Genomic DNA, 16305 nt, shown 5'->3' with positions numbered 1-16305 from the left:
AAGGTCTCGCGTATCCGGTAGATGATCCGCGGAACTACTTCCGCGAACGGAACTCTTCTCGGAACACATTTCTTCTCCGATGAGAAACGTAAGGGTGGATAATGCGTTTGCCGCGTCGCGGATGTGCCGTTAATCAACATCCCGACGTCAACCTCTTGCGAACTTCCTGCTGATCGATTTCCTCGGCTGGCACGTGTAACTGGTTGAACGAAAACGTGGTCGAGCGGATCGACTTAGAAAGTATTAGCATACGCGACGTATTTAGGCGAAATATATTTTCGGAGGATTCATACTGTTTATGTAACTGTTAGAGTTTATACGCAACGCGTTTGAGAAATTTAAATACGCAGGAGGTTCTTTTAGCATTAAAACTACGTTGTTTCTATGATGTTTCTCCGAGAGATGATTACGGAAATTGATTTAGCAATAGGTAAACTGAAATCGATTAAAGTTTCAATAGACGCACTCTTGGAGTTTCTATAGAGAAATTTCGAAAAATCAATTCAACCGCTCGGTAGTTTTAGAGCTAAAGTTCATTTCTAATCTGTTCTTTCATCTAAATGAAATGAAATGAAACTTGTAGAATCCATGGGACGTTGAGTAAACGTTGTTTCTTCTGTTTTTCAAGGTACTGGGCAGTCAAACGGAATACCACTTCCTACACAGAGCTCTGCCGCACGCGCGCAGCAAAAGATCCGTGCCGCACACGAGGAAGTTAAAGGTGGACCCTCTGGTAAGTGATACATCGCCGTCCGAACCGGAAACATTTTTTCCTCTGCGGGTTTCTTGTCCGGGGGGGAAACATTTCTGTTTGTCGCATATCTCTCAGCGACAGTGAAGCCCGAGGAAAACGAAGAGCAATGCAATTCTATTCTCCGCGCTCCTCTATCGAGTTTCATTTCGCTTACTGTGGGAGGAAAGGTATTCTAGCACCGTAAACTCTGGCTCTCCGTGTTTCATTACATTCGTAGAATTTGACGTTTCAATCGAAAAATATTGAAATGAACGAACATGACGATTATCAGATGATTCTATCTACGAGATACTAATTCCCTATTGAAATCCAGTCGATCGTCAGTCGTTTTCCGAAGTAACAAACTTGTCTGATATCGGTTTCTCCTCGATTATCGTATAATCGTTGCGACGATCGTTCAGGGTTGATCTCGTTTTCAAGAAAACAATCGTCCGCGTTTCCATGGAGTTCCACGGGTTAAATCGAAGAAAACTCACGGTCCGACCGTGGGCGTTCGCTCGGATCTCGATTCAGGCGCACGCGAGCCATCGGGCTGCTGATATAAATGTAAATGAATCCCCGATTTCCAACGGTGACGAAGGACATAATCGAACGGGGAGCAAATTGGTCGCATAAAATTACGATGCTTTGACGAAGTCGCGCGAGGTAATCATTATCCCGTTGAAAGAACCGCTCTCCGACCAGACAGCTCATACAATTTTCATCGACGCTCGAATTCGCGTAAATATTGTTTATTAACAATATTCCGTGTACCTCGTCCACCGAGATGAACGAATAACCGATTTTATCGCGCGGCGAAAGAGCAATACCGCGCGAGGAACGAAATAATCGCAAAGGCATGAATATTGAAAGGGTTCGGTACCTTTCACCGTCGTTAATGATTCACCAGCTAACGATCCCTTTGCGGATCGGAGCGGTGGAACATAACGCTTGGCGAATTCATTCAGTCCGTTCGCGATTAGATTAATGAAAACCGGGATTACGAACATTCGACCGAAGTAGATCGACGAACGCGTAGCTGCCGGGATCGAACGGAATATCCAGATCTGGCGGGACAGCGAAGGGTTAAGAACAGTATAAGCTCGATTGAAGCCGGATAAAAGGAGTGCACGCGATAAGAGGATTGCCTCGAACATTTCCAGGTGCACACTGCGGTGCAGCAGCAAGGGTTCAAGAGGGTGAAGAGGGGTTACAAGCCGCTCAGCGTGGACAATCTGGTGCCCTTCTACCAGACGAAGGACTCGGAGTACGCCGGGAACAGGGAGCCAACCGACCCGTACTTCCAGTACCAATGGTACCTAAAGAACACAGGCCAGAACGGTGGAAAGCCGAAACTGGATCTGAACGTGGAGGCTGCCTGGGCTCAGGGTGTGACCGGGAAGAACGTGACCACGGCGATAATGGACGACGGTGAGATTACATCGATACTTTAATCCTATCCTTGCTCCCTGAAGCTCTGATGATTACATGGTTGTTCGCCGAAGAAAAAGAAAAAGGGAAGAAAGTCGAACGGTTATTCGTAACACGAGAGAGGGAGCTAATTTATCCGGAGGAAAGGGTCGTCCGGGGAAAAGTGTAAGACGTAACAGGTTGTTGCTTCGGGATTGTAAAGGAACAACACGTGACCGTGCTCCGGAGAATTCAACGGAGAGGGGCGTGTCGGATTGTTCGAAAGATACTAGTCCTATTAATTTACTCGTCCCGTCTTAGGGGGCCGTTGCGACGGCATCGGCCGGCCCGGGGCTTTAGTTTCCCCGGTCAGATTTCACCGGTCGCGTTGCCGGGAAGATGGCGAAGGACGTCCGTCGGGTAATTTCGCTTGTCACGTTGCTTGCCGGATAATCGTTATTTTACTCGAGCGTCGCGTTGATAATGAGACCGTTCCGCGGATTTACCGCCGGCAATTCCGACGCTCCGCTTCTCCGGATCTCGTTAACGCGGAGAGTGTCTTTAGCTGGGATCACGCGGCACGTGAATCTGGCATTCCTTGTTCCCGTTAATTGTGCGCTGCGATGAGAGATAATCATTTGTCGATATCGCTACAACGTAATTCCCTTAATTACAGTTCTGCATAGGTACTCCCCGTAACCTTCGTGTCCCTTCGAAGCTTCCGATTCTGCAAGGCGCGGCGTCTGCGTTCTCATGGAAACCGATCGCACGCGAGATTCTTACGCGAGCCGTGCACCGACTAAACCGGTTGCGCCGATTTCTCTACTTCGGATGTTCGTTAGCATGAAGCTACTGCTATAATAATGAAGTTTAGATTATTTGATTTAAAACGACACTTCTAGAATCGATGTACCTATATTATTGCATCGATCTTTCCCAGTCGCGGTGTGAACCAATCTGGCTAATGGGTGGCTCGAAATCAATCAGTACTGTGAATCGACTAATGCCTCATAGCAATGATGAGGTTGCGATGCTTGAATATTAATATATAGTATTTCTATGAACGTTTGGCAGGACGGTATTGATCGAAGCCCCACCGCGTATGACCCGTAAATTAATTAATATTCGCTGATTCAGCTACCGAATTCTTTGCATCGGTAATTACCCGGTTATCCGTGCTCTCTGAATGACCCGGTTCTCAGAGGCAATCCAATTACATTCGAAGCAAAACTCGTATCCGGGACCACGCGATATACATAGCTAGATCGATTAAATAGCGCACAACCAGCCGCGTGCCGATGTCGATGACGGAGTTCCGATGAACGCCGAGAGCCAACAATCCGCTGGATCAGCGGACCGACGTGATCGGTCCACTTTCGCGGAGATATATCGACAACTAACAGCTGCTCGAATCGTCGGTGACGTTGATACGAATATTCTTTCGTAAACGTAGCCAGACTAACGTATACTGCCGATCAGAAATATCTGATCGCGTTCTCTAATCATTTGATTTCATCCGCGACGGATAATATCTGTTTTCTACTACAAACATCTGGGTGACAGCTTCATCTAACGTTTCTCTTTTAAGAAATAATGTGAAGTCAACCAAAGATTAAATCACTCCTCATTGTGGTGTTAATTCTGTACATTCTGTATCTTTCAACCGTCAATTTCCTTCCATCTTTACAATAAATCTCTCGGAAGATAAAGCCTTCGTGTCGTACGGAAGAAATTCAAATTACTTTCGCATGTATTCCTATTCGCTTTTAGCTTTAATCGATAATACAAACGAGAGTCGAGCTGCGTGTTTCGAAGTTCCCCGTATTATTACCGCTACCACAAATGCAAAGCGCAAGGTGTCTAGAGATCCTGATCTCGCGGTGTTGCGCGGCGAATGGAGCAACGTTGTTTCAACCTCGGGCACGATCGTTGCGTAACACAGTTACAATAGCAACGGGTGCTTACGAAACACGATTAAGTTACAGAATTTCCGTTCCGTGGCGAGCAATCGATATCTCCCGAGGGCAGTTCGTGCGACCGCTGTCCATCCTCCCTGTCGCGTTAGGCATCCTCCAGCACCCGTTTAAAAATGCCCAGTCGATCCTTTGCAGTAATTGTTAAAGAAGAAAATAGGCATTGATCGTTTCGACTCGCCTAGTTTTTCGAATCGGACGTACCAACGCGATCTTCTTTCAGGCTCTACAATGAATTTTGTTCAATTAAGTTCCACTGGTATGCGGAAGTCTTTTCCTTGTAGAACCAGTCTTTTAAACTCGGCTCGACGATATCCCCGGCAGCGCATTAAATCCCCCCGTCGTTGTTAAACTGCAATCTCGAGTATTCAGAGACGCGGCTCGTTAAGGATTTCAGTCTTTTGCGGCTTACCGGCCGGTGTTTATCGATTCCGGTCCCCGCAGCCCGCGTCCGTAAACACGCCGCTAATACTCCGCCGTCGGTGTCCCCGTTGATCGCGGAAGAATTGCCGGCCGAACGCCCCGAGGAACGCGCGAATATAGCTCGCCGCTGTGCAGCCCCATTCGCGTCAGCGGTCGTCGTTTATTTTATTCGCTCCCCTTTTCATTTAGTTCCTCCCTTTACGATTGTATAACGTGACTGCATCATATCTGGGGTAAAAGTCTTTGAACGAAGCGACGGATGAAAGCGAATCGTACACAAATCGTGCTATTCTTGCGCGGAATGTTATTGGAAAGAGGCGAGAGAGGACGATTCGAAACGAAAAATGGATCAAACGAGCGTGGAAAATGGAAATGTTTACAATTAGAACCGAGCTGGAAATGTGGAATAAACTTTCATTACACGGAACTTTAGTTCTGAGAGGATTGAAGACGAAAGTTCGGTGTACGTGTTCGCGCGAAGTAGAAACAGCAAGGTATGGTCAGACAAAGTAGACTCGGTTCTTGCAGCATTCCGACGAACTTTGAAACGCGATTATTGAAACGAAGCGACGTGTAAGAAACATGTTATTCTATTATTTTCTACTTATGTCGTTATGCAGAGTAATTCGGTATAGGTTGTTCCACGGTATCGGGAACAGTATGTACGTTATTAATCGACGAATCTCCGATAATAGGGAACAGTACACGGAAATAGGATTGAATCCTCGTTAATTGCTCAGGAAGCGAGGATTAATCTCTGACTCGAACATTGACTCGAACTCGCAGTTCTCCGGGTTCCGAGGAAGCTGGTAACGTACAGCGGAAGACGAATCCGTTTGCATTTCCGTTCGCCTGGCACAGTTTCCGCCGCAAGTTATGGAAATCCGGCATGAACTCTTCTTGTTCTATGTTGCAGGTGTCGACTACATGCATCCGGATCTGAAGTACAACTACGTGAGTACTACCTGAGACCATTATCTCGCGTCGTTGCACGGAATCGCGGCGGATCACACGAATGAACGCCAACTCGCCTCCTTTTTCAACCGAGGAGACCGCGATGCTCGCGCAAGCGGCATGGAGTGTGTCTCGCGTCGCGTCGTGTCGCGTCGCGACGGTTCTCGGCTCGGTTGCTTCGATGAAATTTCTGCTCCATTTTTTTCGTTCGCGTCTGCTTCCTCCTTCAAATGAAAGTTCACGATTGCAGACGGGAATTTGTGGTGACCTGTAACTGGGACTGGGACTTCACTTTTCACCTGTGCTTCATTGTATGTATTGTAATGCTCTCGATGCTCTGTTGGTTTGTGATTGGTTATTTGTCTGCTTCGAATCGGTCGCATAAAAGAATTCGATGAATCTTCGCGGAACAATCATTTTCCTAATATTATACTTTCCCTGTATAAAGTATTCGATTGTTTCTTTATCGAGAGAACTGATTGTTCTACAAAAATTCTACGTAATTTGTATTTGCGCGTGTTATGTTTTATAAAACACATCGAATCGTATTCAGTCGCTTGTAGAAGCGTGCGAGTACGAGAAATTCCCTCGATTGTTATGTAATATTATTCGACGGAGCTCGAGGGCCAGTTTCGCGACGCGTGAAACAAAATGGCCGACAGGTTCCCGCTGTAATGGAAGTTTTTAGCGGCGTTCTATTGCAGCCCAACGGTCTCCATCAAGCCCGGAATCTGCATAACATTAAGCCCGCTTTGAAATTTAAATCGCGTGGCAAACACGACTTTTCCCGGCGGGTAAACGACGACAAAGCGTTGCGGTCGCCTTTATTTCCGGTTTCGTTGAGCAGTCACCGGCGACCACGAGATGCCGGGTGCATTAAGATTTAATCGAGTCGAAAAACGATAATATCGAGTCTCGTAACGTGATCTTAACTCCTCGTAGAATTTCAAAGTGTTCACTATATTAATAAGAGTTAATGAAGGAACGATCGAACGAAGGATAAAACGAAGTAACAATGACGCAACAGATTTCAACGCACACTAATTACAAGTTAACTCGTTTTCCCCAGTCAACAGGTCAACAAAATTCTTTGTAGCTTCTGTTCGATTGAATGACAGTTTCCGCTGCAGTGCCAACATTAATTTACCTAAAGAGGGTCTCTAGGCCACTCAATTCCGATCACGTAGCTACCTCCGGTCTTCACAATCCACTCAAGTCGATGGAACGACAGGAAACGACGGTCGTTGAGCGCGGTTTAGAATTCGCAGGCAGTCCCATGCTCTTCGTCGATAGACTTTTTAACGCTTGGTTCACGGAACGCGCAAATTTCACGTATGTCGAACGTCGTAAGCATTATTTGGTAAATGTGTACTAATCGTCTATTTCTAAACCCCCAATTACCAAGCTCCAAGTGAACGAACATCAATTCTTCTAGGAACAATAGATTAAACTGCACAATAAATGCCCGTGAACCTAGCGTTAACCAGTGCAACGTCTGTCCTTTCAATATACGCGAGAAGAATGTACAATAACAAATGATTCTCTCGTCAGCAAACATTGCTGCGACGTTGAATATAATATCCGGAAGTCACGTTGCCGGGGAAAGGGGAAACGAACACTCGACCCGTTTCCTGAACAGTGGAACGTTCGCTCAAAGGAACTCCGCGATTAAAAATCTGAAATGTCGCGATGATACACAGCGGGTCGGAATAATGGCGGAATAACGTTATCTCTGTGTCCCGCGCTGCCTCGTTGAACGCGACAGGCCGGCCGACAATGCGACCAGTCTTCCGGAGAGAAAGGTGAGACAGACACGCGGGAAGACAATGGCGGTCCACGTGTCGCAGAAACTCGTGATCAACTATGCGGACGGCGGGACAATGCGGGACGAAAGTTGGCGGAGGAAACTTGCCCGGGAAAAATTCAGCGGGTTCCAATTAATTCTGTCTTACCCCTCCGCCCTTTCCGGCGATTTTAAGTCGGCGAATAAATGTAAAACGACGGGGAAATGGATTCATGAATTCCATAAAAGTAATTTCGCTGTTTAAATGTCGAACGGCGTTGAGCGGCCGAATAAAAGATGGAACTGAACGATCTCCGACTTACGATCTATTTTATTATTCCGTATTTCCATCGGATTTTATCTCGGAGATTTGAACTGCACTTTCCAATCAGTCGGTTCGTTACAGTAAGATATTAATCGATCGATGGCCGAGTTTCCTTATTGGCTGTTCAACGATTAATCCCGCGAGTCAGGCTGCACAGAAGGGGCTTTAAATAATTCTTAAATCTCCGCCGAGACCGTTCCTTCTAATTAGAGGAGGAAAATACGCGTCGATGAAGGGCAACTCGAGGAAAGCGTGACGGAGAGGATGCCCGTACCCGGGGAAACGAAGATTAATTGCGCGCCGACGTTGCCGCGACGAATTTGCGGCTGGCATGTTAATAAAAGTTAAGCAGAATTAATAAGCGAGAATTTCCGCGGCGCGCAAACTGCCGGCGTGTCCCGCGGGCAACTAATTAACAGCGATGAAAAGTCTGTGTTGGTTTTTACGTGGATTCACTCCATCTTCTTGTCGTACTAACTTTTTGCCTCGGGAAAATTCGATGCGGAACCTGTCGGAGCTAGGGTTGTTTATTATTAATATCCCTCTCGTGTTCGATGTTTCGTTAGAAAAGAAGGGATCGATGAAACTGCTCTTGTTTCAGAACGCCAGAGCTTCCTATGACTTCAGCAGCAACGATCCTTACCCGTACCCGAGATACACCGATGATTGGTTCAACAGGTAAGTCAGTGCTATGTTTTAACGCGTCTGTTCGTGGTCTACTGTTTCTGCTTACTGTAAATACTCTCGCCGTGGGGTTTTCATATCGCCGATATAAACACAGCGTATCATCCGGGCAAGGAAAAGAGTATTTATAGGTCAAAAGTCGCTGCAGTATTAATACTAAAACTACCAGACAGGTCAAACCAACCCATTTCTGATTTCTTCTGTTTGCAACGATCAAAAAGATAACAGTTGTTTCGCCGAGCAAATATTCAAGAAATCAATTTAGCAATACGCAACATTGAACTGTAAACCAATTAACGTCTCGATAGTTGCAATCCTGAAATTTCTATAGAGGAACTTCCAAAAGTCAATTTAACTGCTCGGTAGTTCTAGCGTTAATGTTCACCGACGTGGTAATTAGCGTCGGTATTCGACGTCCGCCAACTCAGTGAGGAAGTCTTCGATATCCTCTTCTCTCAACGCTACGACGATTGTTTTTATTCGGTGATTGGGGATAACGGCTCGCTGGAAAAACCACGGGAATTGGATAATATTGTTCGAAGGGGTCGAATCCGAACGTTTTTCTCCGATAATGAGGAATCGACTTTCCGCTTAGAACGGTCGGCGCAGATTCCCGTAAAAATGTTTCCCCATTGATCCCGCGAGAGACGTCACCGTTAATTACGCGGGAAACAATGTTCCAAGCCGCGAATCGGCGTCTGCCCTCTGCCACGCGCGATTCTTTGTGAAGCGCGACGGGCTTACGTAAGCTCCGGGGCAATTTCCGCGGGTCTGCGTCACCGAGAAACGTGTTCGAACCGACAGAAGAAAAAACAAAGAGCGACTGGGTTTCTGTTATTTTATTTGCTTCATTTTGCACCGTGGAACTTCAATTCTCCCGTGTAGCTTGTACCGCGAGCTCGCTTATCCTCTTTACTTCGATGAAAATGAAATATTTATTGTGTCCCGCCGTTCTTTTTTCCTGTTCCATTTCTTCCTCGCTACGAGAGAACACTCGTAGCTCCACTACCGATGTGGAACATTCGAGGGGAATTGAAATAATATTTTATTCTTGAAGGTCTTACACTTTTGTTTAACTAGTCTCTGCGAAGATGAGAAGTTGAACGTGAATATAACTGACTCGAATACGCTCGAACGAAGGTGCATCGAAACATTCGAAAGCATTTGATCGTTTATTCCTACCTTTCCGAGAAAATACTAGTAGAACGGGACGCAATCGAGAATTAATTGATTTATAATTACCGATCAATTCCCAAACAAATCGTCGCTTAATGAACAAACAAACGAATGAACGACAAACAATTTTCGAGTCTTGGAAGTTCAACGGCAGTCGGTCGCTCGGTTATAATTCCACCCCGCCCTCCTTAACGAAGGTGGAACGAGTTTAAGTGGGAGGAAACGAACGCGAAATTGATTATACCGCTTTCCGACCGGTCGTTCGCGTGGAATCCGTTAATCCGGAATATTGCACGGTCAATCTCGGGCCGGGTCGACCGCCTTATTTACTTAGCGGGAAAACTTGGCGAGAAATAGAACGACAATGTTCCTCCGCGCGTATACGGCCGGCCGTTGTGCGCTTTACGAGATTCGTTTCTCGATTTTATTGAGGCAATCGGAACGCCGTAATAAACGGGCCGACGAAAGAAACGCGATAAAAGCCCGAACAGTAAACCCGGTTCCGACGCGAAGAGATCCCCGGGAAATGGCCGACGTTTCCGATACGCCGGGCGCGACGGCGATACGATCGCGCGTCACGATCGCGTCCACCGAATTGCACGGACGTTGCGCCGCACGATCATCTCGCGAGATGTTTCGGAATCTCCTCATACGTGTCGGAGACACGCGAGAGTCGAGAAATTCAGAACAGAGAAAGAGGAAAGTCACAAGTGTCGCGAGTTTTGCGCCAAGAAACATCCTCGCCTGCGCCGGTTCCTGACTTTCGCTCGATCCTTTTGAACGAGAAACATTTAAAACAACCATCGAAACGATTCACGGAACGGGAGATCAAATACATTCGACGCTGGGATTTCCGCCGACGACTCCCCGTTCCGGTGCGTCAGCTGAAAATTCCGTCGCAGTGTTCCTCGTCGTCTCCCAGTTAATTACATAATCCCGCGATTTCACGGTGAGAACGCGAGGACGTCGCGATCGCATTTTGAATAATGTTTATCGCGTAATCTCGCTCGCGTTACCGAGAATCCGGTAAAAGCATCGTCGCCTGCGATTAATCGCCGCCGTTGCCCGTGTAATTACTCTTTAATCGGAGCTGATTCATTCCGGCGATAAAGCGCCGTGTTTCTTTTCACGCGATAATTAAATGATCTGCAGAGGCTGCTCTCTGTTCCCTCATTATCTCGCTGAAAACGGGGGCGAACGGTGTCCCAGGCGTTGCACTTGTTGATCAGTATTAAATTACAGTCGCCGATTTGTAATCGAACCAACTCCGCGTCAATCACTACCCTTGAATGGACAACCGGATTAAATTCCGTTAAACTCTGTTGTTGAACAGCTAACCTGATTACCGTTGTTCCATTTCGCCCGATAAACGCAGCTAATAAGCGTCGAGCGTCTTCGATAATCCACGGTAGCCAGAGACGTATTCCCTCGTTCGTTCCGTACGTTCTATTAACCTTTCCTCGTGGTTCCCCCTTTCCCTCTCAGCTGCAGCGAAGCTGTTTCCGAGCGTATATAAATTCCCATTCGAGGAAAGCAGCGGCCGTCCCGCGATATCGGGATCCATAACTTATTCCCGGTCGTACGGCGAACGAGAGGAAAAGAGGGAGTGGAGGCACACTTTTATCCGGGTATCGATCGAACGTCTCGTCTCGTCTCGAAGACGGATTCTCCTCGCTGCCGAATCCGTGTTCGCCGCGATCGACTAACAATCGTTTCTGTTCGACAGCCACGGCACCAGGTGCGCGGGAGAGGTGGCCGCAGCTCGCGACAACGGCGTGTGCGGCGTCGGCGTCGCGTACGACTCGAAAATCGCCGGCATCCGAATGCTGGACCAGCCTTACATGACCGACCTGATCGAAGCGAACAGCATGGGACACGAACCTGACCTCATCGACATTTATAGCGCCTCGTGGGGACCGACGGACGACGGGAAGACCGTCGACGGCCCGCGGAACGCGACCATGAGGGCGATCGTGCGCGGAGTTAACGAGGTGCGTGTTCGGTGTCACGTTCCTTTTCCTATGGATTTTCCCACCTACCACCTCCTGGACCCCCTCGCCGGCCTTCGCCTCAGCCCCGGTCCACTAAGGATTAACCCTGCCAGCCTTGAAGCCTCGCCCTTGACTGTTCGCGGCTTCCTCTAGAAGGGAACGCTCGTGGGGAGCGACTTCTTTCGGACACGATCCAGGGCTGACTAACCCTTGCACTCGAGAGGTGACTCTCGCTCACCGTTTGATTTCGTACAGTAAAACTATAAAATTTGAATTAAAATAAAATTCAATAGGAATATTGAAATAAAATAGCTTTGTTCCTCAATGTACGTGTGATCTCCCTTCAAGTTAGTTTCACAAAACGTCTTCTTTATCTCAGAAAATGTTAAAATACTTCTAATGAAAAACTTCCGAGTACAAAGGGTTGAACCTTAACCTTTTAGTTACGACGAGGCTGGAAACTACACTTCTGTATCGCAAGGTTTGACGCTGTCTGCGTATCGTAAGTGTAATGTCACTGCGATTTGAGACTGGTGGAATTGTTCACTGTGAAGTTACGTTTGATCAGAGTATTATTGGACAAAGAAATATAAGAGGAAATATATTAGAGCAAGAATTGTGCCGCTTCAGTGGCGCACAGTAGCTAAAGGGTTAAGCGACCGGTGACGATATTACGCGAATATTACGCCTCGCGATCGTCCCGCGAAATGTTTGGAAATTTCCTCGTATGTGTTGGAGAGCTGAAAGTCGAGAAATTCAGGATAGAGGAAAGTTAAAAGTGTCGCGAGTTTCACGCCAAGAAGCAGTCTCGACTATGCCAGTTCCTGAATTTCATTCAGTTCTTTTAAACGAGGAATTTACGAAACAACTGACGATTCAAACGATTAACAGGGAGAATAAATAATTCGGCGCTGCAGTTTCCGCCGACTACCCTCCGTTTCAATGCGTCAGCTGAAAATTCCGCGAATCTCAAGTTGACTTACCGCGAAAAAATACCGTGACATAGATAACGATCAAATTCTCCGATCTGACCTAGCACGATACTTACGGCGTTGCTTGTGAATATCACAACAATGGCAGTGATAAACGTGATAAAATGACTCCCGGCATATACGGGACTCGGTGAGTAAGTAGCATGTCGCTTATAATGGTCCGTTAAGGATTAACACATTTTTAATCTGCCTTAGTCATGATTGGAATTAATCGCCCTTTCTTACTCACGACGAACCGCTTCGCCTGGAAAATGTACTCTCCGTGTATCGGTCGCTGTAGCCGGATGAATAAAAATGTGTGCTCGCGACGAAGGAAAGCCCTCGAGCGGTACACATTGTGTCGCATCCACGGGTTTATCTCAGAATTCTCGACGCGAGAACCGCGGTGACCTTTACGCCGAGATCGATCTTCACCCTCTTGACAGAGGAGTTGAATCGCTGGCCGGAGTTTCGTGGAAACAACGAAACTTCGGTTTCAGCGGTGACCGATGAACTAAGAACCCCACGAGTCACGCTGTTCAGACTTCTTGCCAGAGTGGAACCGAATTTCGCGATCGTACAGAAATCAGGGATGTTTCGATCTTGCGGTATATTAACCCTTTGCACTCGAGAGGCGTCTCCCAGTCGCCAGATGATTTGATAGATCAACATTATAAACTTTGTTATTCACCATCACCCTCTGTATGCTGCATCGATACGTGAAATATTGAAAGGAAACAGCTTCGGTTCCCTAATTCATATGTGATTTCTTAATAAATTTATTTCAAAGTATCTCGTCTACATCTAATTAGAACGTATTGGACATTTCAAGTGAGAATCTCTAGAGCGCGAAGGGTTACATCGTCGATTTAAGTCATCTTCCCAGACGAACAAGCTAATACCTCTTCTATGGTTCGTTTTACAGTAACTTACATTTTTACAATCACTTTCGGATTATTCGTTCCTCCGGGGAACAAGGTTTCGCGGAGAGCTGTTCGTTCTTATTTCGAGTCACGTCATCGAACGCGTCCAACGATTCGCCCAATAACCGTTCGCGTGTGGAGTTGGTTTCCTCTTCCGATATTCCAACGTTTCCCGGCGCCTCTGTCTCTTCGAGGGGACGCCTCGGGATTCCTCGTGCTCCTCTCACGGCTCTCTCTTGATCAGCATTCCGATCTCGTGTCACCGTTTATATTTCCTACGTGCGAGCTGCTTCCGACAGTTTTATTTGACCTCCGTTTCCCGTTTAGGAAGAGGAACACGAGTCTTTCGAGGTCTCTCTCATCTCTTTTCGCTGAATTTCAAATAGTATTGAACAGTGGATCTTGATAGGTGTAGATATTTATGCGCTAACTCGTAGACATCGAAATATGTAAGATACACCTTTGCAATGTCTGGTGCTCTATATCAAAGAAGCCACATACGTTGAAGCGTTAAATGTTGTCGAACGATAAGCATCGGAAAATGCTTCAAGTTGGCGAAGTTCGTTAAGGCAAGAGAAATATTAATGATCGTTGATATAATCCTAATTCTATATCAATAATAATCAGCTGTAGTTTACGAATGTCATAGTCTGTTTTATCAGAACTATATTTATATTTTCTTATCCCGAGATTCATCAGATTGCTCGGATAGTTTACTTGAACCAGATATACTAGTTCAGCCCTTCTAGCGAGTGAAAACCTCGCGTTTTCGATTATCGTTGGAATCAGCGGTGCGTCCATTTCTAGAAGACGACAGGGTAACGAAATTAACCCGCCATCTCGCGGTGGTCGCGATCGCAATTAGCGTGGTAATTGCTCCGCGAATATTCTGTTCGGCGTCGCGCCGACGGAAGTTATTTCATCCGTCACTTAGGTCCTGCGTAAACACAGTCTCCGCCGAGACTATCGAGCTTCCCTTCCGAACACGATCATCCGCTTTCGATCATGGTCGCGTCGATGAGTTTTTCTTTGCAGTGCTCGACGCGACCGATGTTTGCGCTCGAACGAGTAATTAGGCGGCGAAGAAAGCAGCGGACTGGATAGCGCGACAGCGCGGAGGAACCTCCTAAAGAAATAGATAATGTTTGAACAGCAGCTGGAACGATGAGCATTAATTGGAACCTCGATAAAGGAAGAATAACTTTCGTGTTAGTTTGCGCGAGATTTTTGTATGTTATTGTTGTCGTACCGCCAACTTAACTCTTCGCACTTGAAGCTGACTAACGAGGAAATATCCATAAACAAATACTAAACCTAGCGGACTCGTCGTGATTTCTCTTTTTTGGAATTATTGAGAAGACAACAGATGTTTCTTTGAGAAATTATTCAAGAAATTGATTTAACAATACACAAACTGAATTGTGAATCAATTGAAGTTTCGATACACCCTTGGAATTGCTACAGAAGAATTACAAAAAGTCAATTTAAATGCTCGGTAGGTTCAGTGTTAAGGAACAAAGCTGCTTTATTTCGATATTTCACATATCGGTGCATCAAAAAACTTCACTATATACGAGGCACTATTTCTGCAATGTCAAATCAAGTGGCGACAATGAGACATCGAGCGCAAAGTGTAAAAAACCATCGTCCCTCGCGTTTCTCTCAATTGTTCTCCCTAAACGTCATTCGCACAGGTCCATCGAAAAAGAGAGTCTACGCGCGCCGATGAAGTTAAACCGAAAAATCTGCGCACGCGAGCGGACGAAATCCACTGTGGTATTTAACCGGAATTCGCGCGGCTCGATCTGATTCGATTCCCCTGAGAGCGGCGCGCGAGGGGGCGGACGAGCGACGCGTTCCAGTTTTCGAAATTTCCGCGGGCGGTCGAAGAGTAACCAATAATTGCTCGAAATCCAATCAGCGCGGCTCCCGCTCGAAACGAAAACGTCGATAATTCATCGGAGAGACAGGGCGAGCCTCAGCGGAGACCTAATTACAGGGGATAATTAGATCGATGCGCGCGGAGACGTCGGTCGGCCGTTTGTAGCTGCTGTTTCTGTCGCTGTAACAATATTCTTCGACCCACGGACGCGCGGTTAATCGACAAAGGAAGGGATCGAGAGATTTCGAGTCGAGGAGGCGGTTAGGGCGGAGTGTCATCGACCCGGGAACGCAGCTTCCAATTGCTCCATTCGACAACTAATTAGTCGGACAATTATCGTCGCGTGTTGACCGGTTAACCGTGTCGCCTCTAAGCCAGGGGACTGGAAATGAGTCCACAAACAGATGCTGTTCCTCTTGTCTTCCTTTCTCTATCTTCCTCGAAGTACCCATTTCATTTCGAAGCTGCTGAACCCTCGACACTTCCGTCGCGGAGTATTTCTTCGATTTTTATTCAAGAGCGAAACGCGACCAGTACGTCTTCGTAGCCTTCGGTGAGCTGCTATCAGACCGACTAGAGTGCAATCACAGTAGTCACGGGTCCCGAAGGGTTCGTCGGTAACCGTCGAGGCTCGTAGTTATCGGGGACGTGTGCAGTTTGCTCGCGGAACGACGCTCTCCGCTTTCGAAATCTTCTCTAACAACCGATCGTTACGCGAGTCGACTTACGGGGTGTCGTTACTCGGCTGCAACGAGCCATGCCCGAGAGGCCATTGGAAATAAAAATTCTGACGAGGGGATAAAGTCGACGATGGCCGACGCCATGGAATTTCTGACTACGGGGTGCCAATTTTAGTGGCTCCGACTGTGGAGAGCGTATCGGTTAACGCGTCCACTGTGCCGAAAATTGTTCGAGGGACATTTGTCAAACGAAAGGTCTACTATCCGCGGAAGTCCATTTCGCGATGGAAATATTCTTCGTAGATGAGTTGCTTTGCTGGTTTCTAGTAGGTTGATATATTTATTGTAATTAACGTGTACGGTGAATATAATTTACGATGCTACCGATAATACGATA

At 46.9% G+C, this 16305-nt stretch overlaps 1 protein-coding gene across 2 annotated transcripts in view; it reads left to right on the top strand.

The window, feature by feature from the left end:
• Positions 1–16305, top strand: part of amon (prohormone processing protease amontillado) — a 48795-nt gene that overhangs the window by 12421 nt on the left and 20069 nt on the right. For both annotated transcript variants that reach the window (XM_031989814.2, XM_031989813.2), the window contains 5 exons: positions 629–733; positions 1897–2164; positions 5456–5493; positions 8203–8279; positions 11188–11452. In XM_031989814.2, coding sequence (XP_031845674.1) covers positions 629–733; positions 1897–2164; positions 5456–5493; positions 8203–8279; positions 11188–11452 — 753 coding nt within the window. The remainder of the gene's footprint in view (positions 1–628; positions 734–1896; positions 2165–5455; positions 5494–8202; positions 8280–11187; positions 11453–16305) is intronic.

Source organism: Nomia melanderi, chromosome 8 (genome assembly GCF_051020985.1).
Source record: "Nomia melanderi isolate GNS246 chromosome 8, iyNomMela1, whole genome shotgun sequence".
Lineage (NCBI taxonomy): Eukaryota > Metazoa > Arthropoda > Insecta > Hymenoptera > Halictidae > Nomia > Nomia melanderi.
The sequence above is the reverse complement of the archived record's forward strand: the minus strand, read 5'-3'. Positions and strand labels throughout refer to the sequence as shown.